Source organism: Drosophila guanche, unplaced genomic scaffold (assembly GCF_900245975.1).
Source record: "Drosophila guanche unplaced genomic scaffold, DGUA_6, whole genome shotgun sequence".
In the NCBI taxonomy this organism is placed as follows: Eukaryota; Metazoa; Arthropoda; class Insecta; order Diptera; family Drosophilidae; genus Drosophila; species Drosophila guanche.
Genome location: NW_022995749.1, coordinates 3,617,926 through 3,632,452, shown reverse-complemented (window position 1 = coordinate 3,632,452; position 14,527 = coordinate 3,617,926). Strand labels below are relative to the sequence as shown.

At 45.0% G+C, this 14,527-nt stretch overlaps 1 protein-coding gene across 4 annotated transcripts in view; it reads left to right on the top strand.

Moving 5' to 3' along the window:
• LOC117585047 (homeotic protein ultrabithorax) overlaps positions 1–14,527 on the top strand; it is a 76,810-nt gene that overhangs the window by 16,923 nt on the left and 45,360 nt on the right. For 3 of the 4 annotated variants that reach the window (XM_034274303.1, XM_034274305.1, XM_034274304.1), the window contains one exon: positions 7,159–7,209. The exons of the other annotated variant lie outside the window; for it this stretch is intronic. In XM_034274303.1, coding sequence (XP_034130194.1) covers positions 7,159–7,209 — 51 coding nt within the window. The remainder of the gene's footprint in view (positions 1–7,158; positions 7,210–14,527) is intronic. 4 annotated transcript variants of the gene reach the window in all.

Below are 14,527 nucleotides of genomic sequence, written 5' to 3'. Positions count from 1 at the left end.
CTCGGGCGCAGACCTTGTCTCTGACTCTGACTGTGGCTCTGACTCTGACTCTGACTGGGGCTCTGGCTGTGAATTCCTGGCTCACGAAACACGCAAAATCTGTGCGTCCGCGTATAAAACTGTTAACTAACTCAATTTTGTAGCTGTCAGTGGCTCTGTAGCTCTCCTCTCCTGCCCTTACAGATGTTGCAGAGTTCAGCATGGGTTAATGAGTTGTTGCCGTTGCCGTTGCCGTTGCCATTCCCGGCGTGCCGCTTACATATGTCACAACAAATTGCTAACCGTTCGGCCTGGCCTGGCTTGGCCTGAACCATAAGCAAGTATCTGCTGAAAAACTTCGCCAGATCGTAGCCTGACGAATGTAGAGCGGGAACAGCTAGTGTTACATTCTCGGATTCTTGTGGCTACTCCCTGGCTACCCCAGCCCCCTCCTGACAGGCGCGTGTGACACGGAGCGGACTCACGGATGCACGCGCACATGTCTGTCACAGAAATGTCACTTAGAGTTGCAAACGCCGCGGACGCATAACAATTTCATAACTCTCTGGAGTGCTCGAGGGAGGTGCGCCGCACGGAGCTCCACTTGACATTGGCTCTGGAGAACTGGACTCTAGTCCAGCATTTGGTATTCGCAGCGCGTTGATGTAGCAGCTAAGTGATCTACTACGACCCAGAGGATCTGGCAGCCCCTCCTCGGACAATATTTGCGGAGGAAGCAGACGGACGCGGGTTTGACAATTCAATCATCGAACGACACAAAGGGCCTGGTTGCCAGGGGCGCCACTGCATCTGGAAGAGTTGTATAGAAAATAGTTTTCTCTAGACTTTTCCCCTTTTTATTTTCATTCCTTTGTTTGTTCGTGACACTTGGCAGGGCTCGCTCGAAGCAAGGAACTTGATGGGGTGGGGGCAGGGCATTTGCAACAACAACAACAACGCTGACAACGGCAACAATTGCAGCCACAACAGTAACATGGTAGCCGGACAGGACGGAACGGGAGGGGCTTGGTGCACCACGCGGTAATTCTGCCATGAAAGAGTTTCCCACACGCATACACACACACGAATGCAAGAGTGTTGTATGTGTGTTTGTGTGCAAGCAAACAAAAGTTGGGGCCATAAATTTGCAACGGATCACATAAATCACATTCAAGTGAAGCTTAACACACGCGCCCAAGTAGAAGACACACACACACACACAGAGAGAGAAAGAGAGAGAGAGCCCTGCCATTTGGTGTGCATGTGCGAAAAAGACACACTTAGAAGCTTGACAAGAAGAGCAAGTAGAATGAGAATGAAATGAGAATTTCTAGAGTGCAAAGTGCCACACGGGGTCAGAAGGATACATTTCTAATTCATAGATAAAAGAGGTGAATAGTCCATAAACATATTTAGAACATACTGCAGATTGGGCAGCAAGTTTCTTTATTCCATCAGAATATATTCCCATCATCGTACTGCTCCTGGTAGCAATCCAAGTATTAATTCTCATTAAATGATAAATCTGATAAATATGAATGCAAAACAGTTTTCTTGCAAAGTTACTTATCTTAATAATGCCTCAAAATCTATTAAATATATGCAAACATTTACTATATTTATCTGATTAATTCCAAAAGCGATTAAATACCCAATTAGACCTTCAACAAGCACGAGCTGCCTGCAAGTTTCCCACAGCAGAGTAAAACTTTCGGGGCAAATTAACTAAGCGGTTAAAGCAACAATTGCAAATTGGCAACAAATTCACAGATCATAAAGTGAGCGAGCAACGAACGAGCAACAGCCAAAGGTAGTGCAGTACCAGTCTCCAGTCTCGTCTCTCTCTCTCTCTCTGCACTCGGAGCATCATTTAATTTGAAGAACTTTGCCATTTGAACTTGACATTTAGCACACGGTTCCGGGGGGCTTCTTTGGAAAACAATTGCAGGGCAGGCCAAACCAGCACAGAGCTAGAGATAGAGGCAGAGAGAGAGAGAGAGAGGCAGAGAGAGACATAGAAACAGACAGCAATGCACTTTTGGCATTCCTCTACTCGACTCGACTTCGTCGACTGCCATGGAATTCCAGAGAGAACACCCAAACGGCAACAACAAGACGGAAACAGTTACAGCAGAAGTGGAAAAGAAGGGATGAAGTCAGGCAGCCCAGCCCTCTGCTTCGGGAGAGGGAACGGGTGAGGGAGAGCAAGAGAGTGAGAGTGAGAGACAGGGACAATGGGTGAGTCGGGGGATGGCAGCGCAAGGGGAGGACCACTCAGACGGTCGGCCATTGCAGCACCTGTCGGCCATCGTCTCAGTCGCAGTCGCAGTCGCAGTCGCAGTCGACGTCGCGTGTTTGTCGCTTTATTTGCCTCCCGGATTTTGCGCCATTAACAATATGGTTTGGTCCGCAGTGGTTCGCCCTTCTTCTGGCAGGAGGAAATGAGGCACAACCGTCATGTGTGGGCGTGGGCATTGGCATGGGCGCAGAGAGTGCAGCGGCGTTGATTTGCTTATAAATTAACCCATTGGCGGAATGAAAATATTGTCTGTTAATTGATCAATGTGTATGCAGCGGGAGTGCGGCTGGCGCTGCTCCTGCTGCTGGCCTTTTGTGCCCATTTACATGCTCGTGCGGCCTGTCCTGGTGTGTGCGTAGTGCAGCTAAAATTTAATTAGTTTCCATATTTGTTGTTGCACTGCAAGTTGTTGTACCAAATGCACTCAGTTTAGGCTTTAGGCCCACCGCTGTCGGGTGGGGTCGGTCGCTGTGCATCCCAGCACACACAGGCGTACTTTATGTGGTACGTGCAAATTTATTGTTATTCAAATACAATTGCAAAATTAACTGTCAAAGTGTGCGACCCATCGTCAATGCACTCGCAGGCAGGCAGTCCCAGTCGCATGCCATATGTTTCCGAGCTCCGCAGAGTGGGGGCTCTCCGTTTGTGCGTGCATGTGGGAGGTATTCAACCCTTGGCACTGAGCACAGAAACCGCTTAAAGCTTCTCCCATCGAAAATTGTATTTCTTGGACTTAAACAGAGAGAGTCTTGGCTGCTTGTTGCCGGTTGAGTATCAGATTTGATGACACATTCCTTGAATTGTTCCCTAATCTACTAAGCCATGATCAATGTTTTCCTATTGCAAAGTTTTGAGTATTATCGGGCTAGTGCTCGTACTAAAAGTGCCCAATGCCCTCAATCAGTGACCGAAACTCGCCCCTATTCGCTGGCACGCCTTCTACTCTCCACACAGCCCCAGCAACAGCAACAGCAACAGCCACAGCCCTAACCCTAACCCCCGTTGCCCACCCTCTCGACTGTTTGCGCTAAACGAGCTTTGCATATTTACTGTACTGCCAGCAGACATTTTACGATATATTGAGAATTATTTGCAATATATTTTGCAACGGGCAACAGCAGCAGCAACAAGGACGACAAATGTTCCACCGACAGCAACACCAACAGCAACAACAACAAGTGCAGTGTTCGGTGGAAATGTGGAAATGCAGGCAGGGAAAGCTTCTAATTCCGGCACTGAAACCATAAGTCTTTGTCGCATTGTACACACACAGAGCCACACACACACACACACACACAGTGGCAGACACTGCTGAACTCTACTCTTCTTGTACAAAGTTGTCGGGTGCAAGCGTAAGGGTAAGGCATTTCAGCAACTACTCCATGGCTAGGCAAGAGAGAGAGAGAGAGTGAGAGGAGGGACCTAAGAGACCTAGGCCTGGGACTGGCTCTGAATAGAAGTCTGAACTTGGACCAATAATTTAGCTTCGATACACAAGTTTCGCATATAAATTCGAAACTTATTTTTCTGTTTCCAAAGATTTTGTTTAATTTACGTAAATTTGCATAAGATACAATTGAACACCACCCTAACCCAGTCAGCCCTGTCCCCTCTGCTGCCACGCCACAGTCTTGCAGTCTGTAAATTTTTGCCAGAATTGAGCCAAAGTTCAGAGGCAGCGGCAGCTCGAAAGAGGAGCACAGCACAGAATTTTTTTGTGCAGATTTTATTGCCAGGGCCGGGTCCGGACTAAATTTGAATTCAGCTCAAATTGAAAGTTTCCAAACGCGCACACACAGATACTCTCTCAATGCCTCCCAAACACACACAGGCTGGCACGCACACACGCAGAGTGAAACTAACACAGACACGGACATGGACACCCATATTTATGCGTTTTCGAATGCAGCTCAACTCAGCTTTAATTTAAATGGATTTCTCCGCCGGCATCCCTGTCCGGGCAGACATATGGCAGCATTTGGCATTTCAGCTTGGGTTTGGCCGGGGCTGTCGGCAGGGGGGGTTGGAGGTCGGACTCCATGCATGGCGACTCCACTGACTGCTGAGGATTGATTGTGCTTGTTGATATTTTGTCAAATAACGCAAATAAATACACAATTACACACTCAAGTGAGTCCAGGGGGAGGCAGAGGCCGCACTCGCTCTGGGGGTGGCTGACGGAGTCATGGGGTTAAGCCGAGCATGGACGTGCTCTCAGTGTGTTATCCTCGTTTAAAGGATTTTCATTTGTTTAAATGTGTTTTATCGAAAATGGCCAAAAGGCCGCTGGCCATTGCTGTTCCGCAATGCACAGTGGATGGAAAATGCACAAAAATTCAAATAATTTAGGAGCGCGGCGTTAAAATAAGGGAATTATAATTAACCCATGGAGAACATAAGTGGACCATGGAAATTAACATTCACCCACTGTGCCACTACATATCTGCCAGAAGCTTTGCAAATCGGGCCCACTGTGTCCCGACTTTTGACTTTGTCATTGTTTGTTTCTGGCCTTGGCTTGGGTGTTGTTTTTGCTGGGTTTTTTTGCGCCACACGCCCGTAAATTCCAATGTAAAATGTTGCATTTATCTTGTAAAAATAATAAATCCAGGCAAGGGACTTTACTCTCTCACGCTTGGCAGCACAGCGAGTAACAGATTGGGCTTGGGATGCCACTGCTGGGCAGGGGAAAGGGTTCTAGATGGGATTGGATCTGGGATCCGAATTAGAGTTGGACCAAGGGTTTGGGTTGTTTTTGTTCATTGTTAATGGCCAAATGGGTAAAGAGACGTAAATTTGGCTAATTTTATTAACCGTCAATTCGGCAAGTCCAACTCTGTGCCTGGGGTGGCATGTGGCAGTTGCTGAGGGCGCGGAAGTAGTTGTAGCAGCAAAAAATTAGACAACACCAACGGCCATTAATTTTATTTATTTATTGTCTGCCGCTTTCATTGGTGCGCATTTATACCAATTCGAAAATCCCGAACTGTTGTGCGATAAATTGAGTCAAATGCGAAAATTCTGTTGCTGCATTTCCACTGCATTCCGCTTACTCACACAGATGCAGGCACAGGCACGGCCACGGACAGAGGATTTTCATTATAAAATATTGTTCTAGGATGGCACGAGGGGGGATGGGGTTGGTGATGGGGATGGGGATGGGGTGGAGAGCCAGGCGACAGTCGCAAAAGAGTTTGCAATTTATTTAAAAATAAAAGTATCTATGAGCATGACAAATACGAGTAGTGTGAGAAATGTTTTTGCGCACTGCAGCAGGCACCGCCACCCCCGCCCCGCCCAGCCCCTCTCAAACACGACATATGATGCGGCGCCACTGATTTATTTGCATACAAAAGCGCAGCAGACACCAGCAAAAAAGTATTCCCTCCCCAGCTTCACATATACACATGCATATGTATGCATGTATCCATGTATCTACCCCACCGATGTTCATGGCCTTGCGACAGAGCCAGATCCAGCGAGCGCTCCGCCCATTTTTGACGCCGATTGCCAACTGGGGACCCTGACGAGGGCAGGGCATTCAAGCAAAATCAAAATCAGAAATCAGAACTAAAAGCATGGAAGATATTTAAAAAATATTTAAATAAATCAAAAACCAATTACGAACTGTTTTGACATGGCTGAATGACAAATTATAAATTGATTAGCTTCAATCCTGTTCCTGTTATGCAAATAATAAAGCATCAAATCATATCCACATCAGATGTCTTCAAATTGTTTTATCCAGCATCGAGCTGATGTCAGATTGCTCTTCCCACAACGAATATTCAACAAAGTATATCTTCATCCTCTTCGCTCAATTCATCATTTGGCAACATTTTGCCGAGCGTCAAGTTGCATTTAGTTGTTATTTATGCAAATTTTACATGTTTCAACTTTCTCGCCAAGTGCGTCGTGTCGTTTTCGATTATTTAAAACTTTGTACGGAATTTACTAGATTGCCGTGCCACCAGAGGAATAGGGAGGAATGGGAATAGGAGTAAGCAGAGGGAGGGATCTCTTTTTTAATGCGCACACCTGACGCGCTTCAACGTCTTGCTCAGGCAGCTCCTTGGGACCGAGACGTGGACCAGGACTGGGAGCAGGATAAGGGTACTGTACTTGTCCAGGGCGTGCTCTCCGTGCATAATTTTGTGCGCTGCTGTTGAGCCAAATAAATTCGGGAGACTGCTAAAGTTATTAGATTAGCATTAGAGCGAAGGCGGTACCGGCGGGAGCGGCATTCCGGTGCTGAGCTTAGAATTATGATTTACCTGGGGTTATTTACATGCATATAAAGGAAGACCCAGAACACAGCCTCAAATTGTGCAAATTTATGAAAAAGTAAACTCACTTTGAGGCGAGTCATGTGGCTTTTACGAGCATAGTTCCTCAAAGAGAAAAACGGCAGAGCAGCCTCGCCCGCGGCTACCCGCTTTCGCAAACATTTTAATTTCTTCATTTTTAAACAAAAAGTGGAAGTTTTCAGACACAAATACACCATGCACATACACTTAAATTTCTTTAACATTTTTACCGCCTGGATTTGTATTTATTTGTGCAGTTTCCGCTTGCTTTCAACGAATTTTTACTTCAAATTTTTGATCCTACTCCATCAAATTTTTTGCGAATTTTTAAATTTTTTTATTTAAAAAATATTTTTAATTTTATTTTTGTGCCACTAACATAATTGACAACACTTCATTTGCTCTTATCTTATTATTATTAATTTAAGATATTTTTGATTTATTATTTTTTAACTGCTATTTTTTATTAGTTATTTGATTAGACGCAACTGAATTTGTACTAACACTTGAGGCATTTTCCCAATCACCAAACTCCCGATTAAACACAATATTTCTCCTTCTGCTTTCCAGGTAAGAGATACTCAGAATCTCTTGCGGGCTCTCTTCTACCAGACTGGCTAGGTAAGTCGAAGTTTTGTTCTATTTTGTGTATCCTTAGCTTATAGTTTCACCTATGATTTATTTTCAATTTTTGTGAGAATATAATTTTTGTATGTTGCGATTTTTCGTTCCACATTTCTTTTGCGTTGCAAAGCCATTTATGATTTATGAAAAGTCTCTTTTGATTTTGAGAATGCCAAATCCCCAACCCAGCCATCTTTCTGAGATCTACACCACACCAGCAACACACGAAACTCTACCCCTTCCTCTGCTCCAATCTGTCCCACTCTCCAACCTACCAACCATCCAACCAATCAACCTACCAAACAACCAACAAACCAACCAACAATCCAATCGATTTGAAATTAAATCGAAGCGAGCTTCTTTGAATTTTGTGTTGATTTTTGAGTTTGGTTGTTGTTGCTGCTGTTGATGTTGCCACATCATCATCACCATCATCATCATGATCATCATTTGTCTTCGTTTTGTGTCAGTCAAGGAAGCGCCTCCGCCCCTGCAAGAGTTCGAGAGGTAAAGCCAATTCAAATTCAAATAAATCTTTGTAAGTTTCTGTTGTGTGCATAAATACTCTTCATACTCGTAAATACCTCCCAATATACTCTTAGAACCTACTGAATGTACATACATACAAAATATCTATGTTTCTGTGAGCGTTCAGCATGTGCATGCCCCTCCCCCAATAGTCCCTGCCAAGGCTCTGGCCAAATAAATTAAAGCATTCCTGTACATACATATACATATACTCGTACTTGCTCGTACTCGTAATATGTGAAATTATCAGCTCGTAAAATTTGCCCAAAATAATTGCCAATTATTCAGTTTGTCAACTCGGAGCAAACACACATGTAATGCCACACACACACACACTGTACAGGGACAGAAAAACACACACGAATCCAGTGAAAGGCTTTCTTCGGGGCACAATTAAAAAGCGAGACAGCCACCCACCGCACCACCCAACGCGGAGAAAAAGCCCCGGAAAAGTATCACTTGGCACGCAAAGAAAATCAGCGAGAAAATTGGTGATGCCCGCCTGCGAATTTTACAAAGCGTATCATTTTGTTAGCAATTTTTCAGCATGTTGCACTTGACAGGAATCGCCCCGGGGCACGCCAGTCCGTCGTCCGTCGTCCGTCGTCCGTCCATATGGCACTGCGGCAGTACAGTTGTGCCTCCCCACACACGACCAATTAAACACACATTTAATTTACTTTAGTTTGCCATGCCCGCTTAGGCACTTGAATTGTTGTTAATTCCTGTTTTTAGTTATGTTAACCAAACACTCCACAGCCGGGAGTGCCAGATACCCAAAGACCCATGCGTACAGACAAATGTACATACAGATGTACATACATACTTATATGCAACCTCTGCAGTTTCCTATATGTTTATTGGCAATTTATACAATCGTATAAATTACCATCACAAACATAAACAAAACTTCCTTCCACCGAATGCCATTTGCCAATCGTAATCAATTCTTGTGTTTGTGTGTGTGTGTCTATAAAAAAGGAACAGGGACTGGGCCAGGAACTAAAAGGTCCTGTCGCCGACAGTGACAGTCATCGAGGCAGCAACAAAGTCAGCTCCAAGGCATTATTCCGTATCCGTATCCGTATCCTCCCCTACCCCTGACGGCGCTGTACGCATAAATATTTATCTGAAATGTGGAAATCTTCAACTGCAGAAAACGTAAAATCCATTAGAAAATTAATAAAGTCAATGGAGAGAAATGTATTGCTAAGACTGCGGTTGCCACTCTCTGCCCAATCTCTGTTTCCCATCCCCCCCTTGGCTCATTTTTTGTCATGTACACAAAATGTGTGGCTGTTTTTTTGAGGGGCAAATGTATATAATGCCGACGCTAATAGAATGAAATAATCCCATTGATTATAATAATGTTTCTTTGTCTGTAATGTTTCGTTCGTGGGAGGCGTTTTGGTAGTTGTTGCTGCTGTTGTTGGTGGGCCCGTAAGGATAATCCATTAGTTGGTCGCAGATGTTGCCTGAGATGGGGCACATGGATGTTTTTCAAATGTCACAAGAAATAAGTGGAAATATTTCGCTACTGAGTGGCTTCTAATTGTTTATAATGCGAAATGTACTTATTCCAGTCATATTTTTGTTAACATTCTTAGACGTTGATGTATTTGATTATAGATGTTTGTTGAAATGATTATACACTCGTAGTTGTATTTATTATTTGTAAACTGAATAATTAGCATACATATATTTATATAATGGAGTTATATAATTAAGAGTTATCTGCCGAAACACAGTTATCCACTCTACCTACCGAATTATTCATAAGATACTCACATGGAATATGTATGCATTTATGTATTTACATACATTTATGTACATCTGTATGCATGAATGTATGTAAATTCTCCCCTTTGGCTGGCACTTTGATCGCTCTGTCTGCCAGATGTTTGCACACTCTTTGGTGGAGTTCTCTTCATTATCATGCGGATTGGGTCTATTTATAAGTGGAAGAACTTGAATGGAGCGAATGTCTCGACGAGATCGGCGCGACGGCGCCCCCGTCCCTGCTTTCCCCTCTGCCCATCAGCCACACTCACCCACACAGACAGATAGCGAATGGCACGCTATTCACAATACTCGTAATAACATAATAATGTGCAATAAAGTATCTTAATTTGTTGAATTGTTGATAAACTTTGGCGCCACTTTGCAGATAAACATGAAACAAAGCAATTGGAGAGCCGTTCCATTTGTTCGAATTGTAATTGTGAATTGTGGGGCAGTGGCCCACATTTTCGATAGATCCGGCATCCGGAATGATTGTGAAATGGCTCTACTCCTACCTGACAATCGGGAACTTTTCCCTACCTGCACTCGGCCGACCATTTCCGGTATTTCTCCTCCACACTCTCAGCTCCAACTTTGCTCGATTGAAATTATCAGTATCTTGACTTTCGACTTGAGCAGGTGACCCAGGGCCAATAGCAGGCAGACCCGAGAACAAATTTCAACTGCAACAAGTTGAACTATCCGCAAGTCCGCACTCATCCCCCCCCTTGCATTCACATGTGTATCTGCCAGTATTCACTTTCCTATCTGGTCGTTGTCCGTGTCCGTTTAATTGCCCCTCCGAGAGGGACTCGGCAAATTAGTTAATTGGCGGACAGTTGACTTTGAACTGGCGGCAACTTGCTCTCCCCGTATCTCTGAGACACAAAGATATTACCCACTCCCAGACCGCGTCTCATCTTATCAGCTCGGTAGAGCATTCAGGATTCGTCATTGACCATAAATATAGATTATTTAATATTTAATACTTATTATTTATTCATTCAATGTCGCTCAACTTCCGAGCTTGATTAATGGCGAACGAATTCGAGTTACAATTTTAATAAGTAAACAAGTTGGCATTTACCGAAATGTGAACACAGAAATTAATGTGCCGCTGCCAATGCTGCCGCTCAGCCACTCCATTCGCACGCAATTAAGACACTCGCCCTGCCACTGCCACTGCGCTGCCACTTGCTTCCGCTCTGCCAGGTGAACGGTGAACATGCTTCTCCTTTATTGATTTTTGTAGGCCATTAGATTTTGCACAGTTACCCATATTTTCCGCCATTTGCCAGGGCGGCTGGGAGTTCCACTCCCCCGTTGGAAGGGACCGACACCCACATCCAGCTCCCCATTGCCGAGAGCAATGTGGCAGATACTTTTCCTCTTCTTTTGCCAGCTCAGCAGATGAATGCGTATAATTTTCGGTTTGATTTACGGCCGCTGACCCCGCTCCGGGCCACCTTAAGCGCACACATGGCCGGAGCCACCCGCGCGCTGCCAACCTCAGATTTGTTACGGCTTCTAGATGGGTGGCGGTGGAGGCCGTTCCTGATGCTGGCTTGTCCTTTTATCGCTCCGAATGCTAAACGCAGGCAATCCATTTCCCCGCTCCTACTCGCACCGCCTCTGCCTCTGCCCTCTGGCTCTGGCTCTGGATTTGGGGCGGGCTTTATTACATTAGGCCTTCGTAAAATAAAAATTGTGCCACTTTCTCAAAAACACGCACACAACAACAACAATAAGTGGGTGTGTATGGCTCTTCCTGGCCCCGGATATCAACCTGCTGCGGCAAACTGCCGAAAAAAGGGACCCGGAAAATGCCAGAGCCCAAATGTGCTTGCCTGTACGCTTTTGTTGTGAGCGAGTCCTTGCCGCTTTTGCTTACATAATCAGTCATGTTATCCTTGTTTCGCACGGCATACACCCGTATACACAGGGAGACAGAGACATAGGCATAGAAGAAATTTATTTATTTATGTCGCTGCCCTCATGCAGATATCTCTTTTATATTTCCATTGCGTACGGGGGTGTGCTTCGGTTTAAAATCGCCTATTAAATGGCAAAGTATTGTAGGACATGTGTAGGAATGTGTCAGCATGAATGTTGGATTCTGCAACTCCACAACAAAATCCATCACACATCAAATTCGCTTCAATATGATCCATTCGCATTTAAGTAAGTCACCCTTCTAGACGTCCATTGAAGGGATGGCAGCCATAACTACCGTATAGCCAGCCATCTCTCTCTACCATACGTGGAACTATATGTTTTATGGGGTTGGAACATTTCTTTATCACTAGAAGCGCTCCATTGACACAGATTCCTATGAATGCAGAGGATTTTTCGAATTACATTTATTTTGAAAAGCATTTAAGGTTTATATTTTGAACTAAAATAACCGCTCTAGAGACCCAGTTATCCTGCTTAGAAAATCGGCCATTTCTTTCACTCTTCCGCATTTCGCTTTGCTCTCACGCATAGCTCTTCTGGTTCAGCTGTTCTCTGTCGCATTACCCACTTGACTTCCCTTCCCCCTCGCTGTGAGCCTGGTCAACAACAACACTGTGTTTTTGGCTTTCCGCGCCGAATTCCTCTTGCCATTGATAAATGGCATTTTACTCCGAGTTTGTTGATTTTATTGCTCTCCGACTCGACTCGACTCTTCTTCCTGCTCTTCTTGCGCTTTTCGCACTGCTTTTAGCCGTTTGTCCTTTCGCAGTCGCAGTCACCGTCGCCGTCTGCGTCGCAGTCTCAGCCCGCTCGCCGACGGCGAAATGTTTGCTTGTTTCCACTTGCCTGGATCCGGCTTTCTCTCGCCGCTCTCGGCTCGGAGTTCTTTTTTTTTGCTTGCTCGACGGAATCTGGGCTATTTATTCACCCAATTTCTATTTTTTTGTTGTTCCTTTCGCTCCGCACATTTATCATTGTGCCTTCAGTCGCACACACTCGCACACAAACACGTAGTTCCACCCACAATCTTGTACACTTGCAGAAATTTCCCATCTACAACTCTGCGATGCGACCTTCTGCCAGATACCTACTACATATTTACTGTGCATCTACTATTTCAGGCATTTGACATTTCCCATAGAGCATCATGTCTATAATCAACGATATTTTATTAATCATAATTTTCTTTATTGTTTCTTGTGTCTTTGGGTGCCGCCGTTAGAGAGAGGTGCGGCAAATTCTCCATATAAAGTTCACTTTTTGAAGTCTAATGGGATCCAACAGTTTTTTAGAACTGTCAAACATATCTGAGGAAATATTTCAGAGCATAACACTGATATTTCATTTAATGAGTTATTTATTAAGACAAAAATTTCGTATTTTGTCGCCTCCCATCTTGCGCAGTTGCCAAAAGTTTTCAGCAAACCTCATTGGAAATGCCACGTGTGTTCCGCCTCAACGAACCCATAAACAACTCTCAGGTTGTAGCGGATTTTGTGCGGAATAGCTTGGCTATACGCACGTTGAGCCCCATCCATGGTGATGACGCCCTCGTGCGTGTGGGGAGCCCGAAAATAGCTTCGAGGGCTTGGCCCGTTGCTGCTTATACAATTTTTGGGTTTCTCTTCAGATTGCTGTTGCTACAGAAGAAGGGTTAGAGACGCGCAGTGCCAAACGAGTTCATGCTCAGCCAGCCCTCTGCCGGCCAGCGGCGGGACCATGGCAGGATGGTAATGGCCGACGGGCGGCGAGCTTTGGCTGAGCGCAAGCTTGCGGGAACGGATCGGTTACACTGTGCAGCACAACACTCGGCTCGGATGTGAACATACATCCTCTCACCGACACGTACTCACACAGCCACAGGCCAGACTCTGGAAAATTAAAATGCATCGCAGGCACCCACGAACGGGTGGAAAAACATTCGTTTGATGAGGTGTCGACTGTAATTTAAATAACAGCGTTAACAAAAATCAAAAACTGAATGTCAATTCATGCAATCGCCGATTATATAATTGACTCGCCCCACACCCACCCACACGCACACAGGCAGAGCAGCACCATCCACCGGCATTCCCCGCCAGCCCATCCAAGCCTATTCCCAATGGAATGACCCATATAACGCTTTGAATGCCGTCCCGTTCCGTTCCGTCCCGGCCATTCCATGACGATAATGATGAAGGGGAGCCAGCGAGAGCAAGCCCATGAATGAGATGAGATGAGATGAGTGCTTTATGGCTCGCAGCTTATGCGAAAACTCACTCGAGAGCAAACTCGTAAGTCGTTTCGCGACTCTGTTCTCGAGTCGTTTTGTGTTCATAAATAAAATCGATGAGCGTTCGAGTGGCGCCGCCAGCAGGCAATATTCTTCTATTGATTTGTTTTGTTTTCTTTCGTTTTGTTTTGGTTTGTTTTGTTCAGCGGCCGGACACTCAAAAAAAATAAAATAAAATGTGGCTTCCGCGACGAGAAATGCGATAAGGATTAGTTTAAAAGTTAATAAAACATTGCAGAGTCGCTCTCTCACGCTTTGCTCTCTCTCTCTCTCTCAATGCGCGCGATTTATGTGGAGCGCGGCAAGTGCGATAAATTGTGTAGCCCTGCGGCACATAAACCATGCGGCGGGCTGCAGTTGAGTAATTCTTGTTATTTTGTGGCCAAGCCATTCCACTGAACATGCGCAAAACCCGATACGAAGAAGCAGCATACCGCGTCGCGTGTGCTGAAAATTAAATATATTTATTGTATTTGTATTGTTTTTAGCCATGAAAAACATGTACAATGCAAGAAAAAGTGAGATTATAACCTTAAACGAAACCGAAATCGAAATCGCAAAAGAGGAAAAAGCGCGCGTCGCGTCGAATTTGTTGCTGAGTCGCCGGGCACAGTGGGACTGAGCGGGAACATTCGCACATAAATCGCGGCAGAAGACGTGCTTAATACTTTTAATGCGACTTCGGTGACATTTGCAAAACAAACCAAATTGTTTACGGCCGAGAATTGTCGTAGAATTATTGTTGAATTATTGAGTTATTGCTGCTCGTAAATCGCA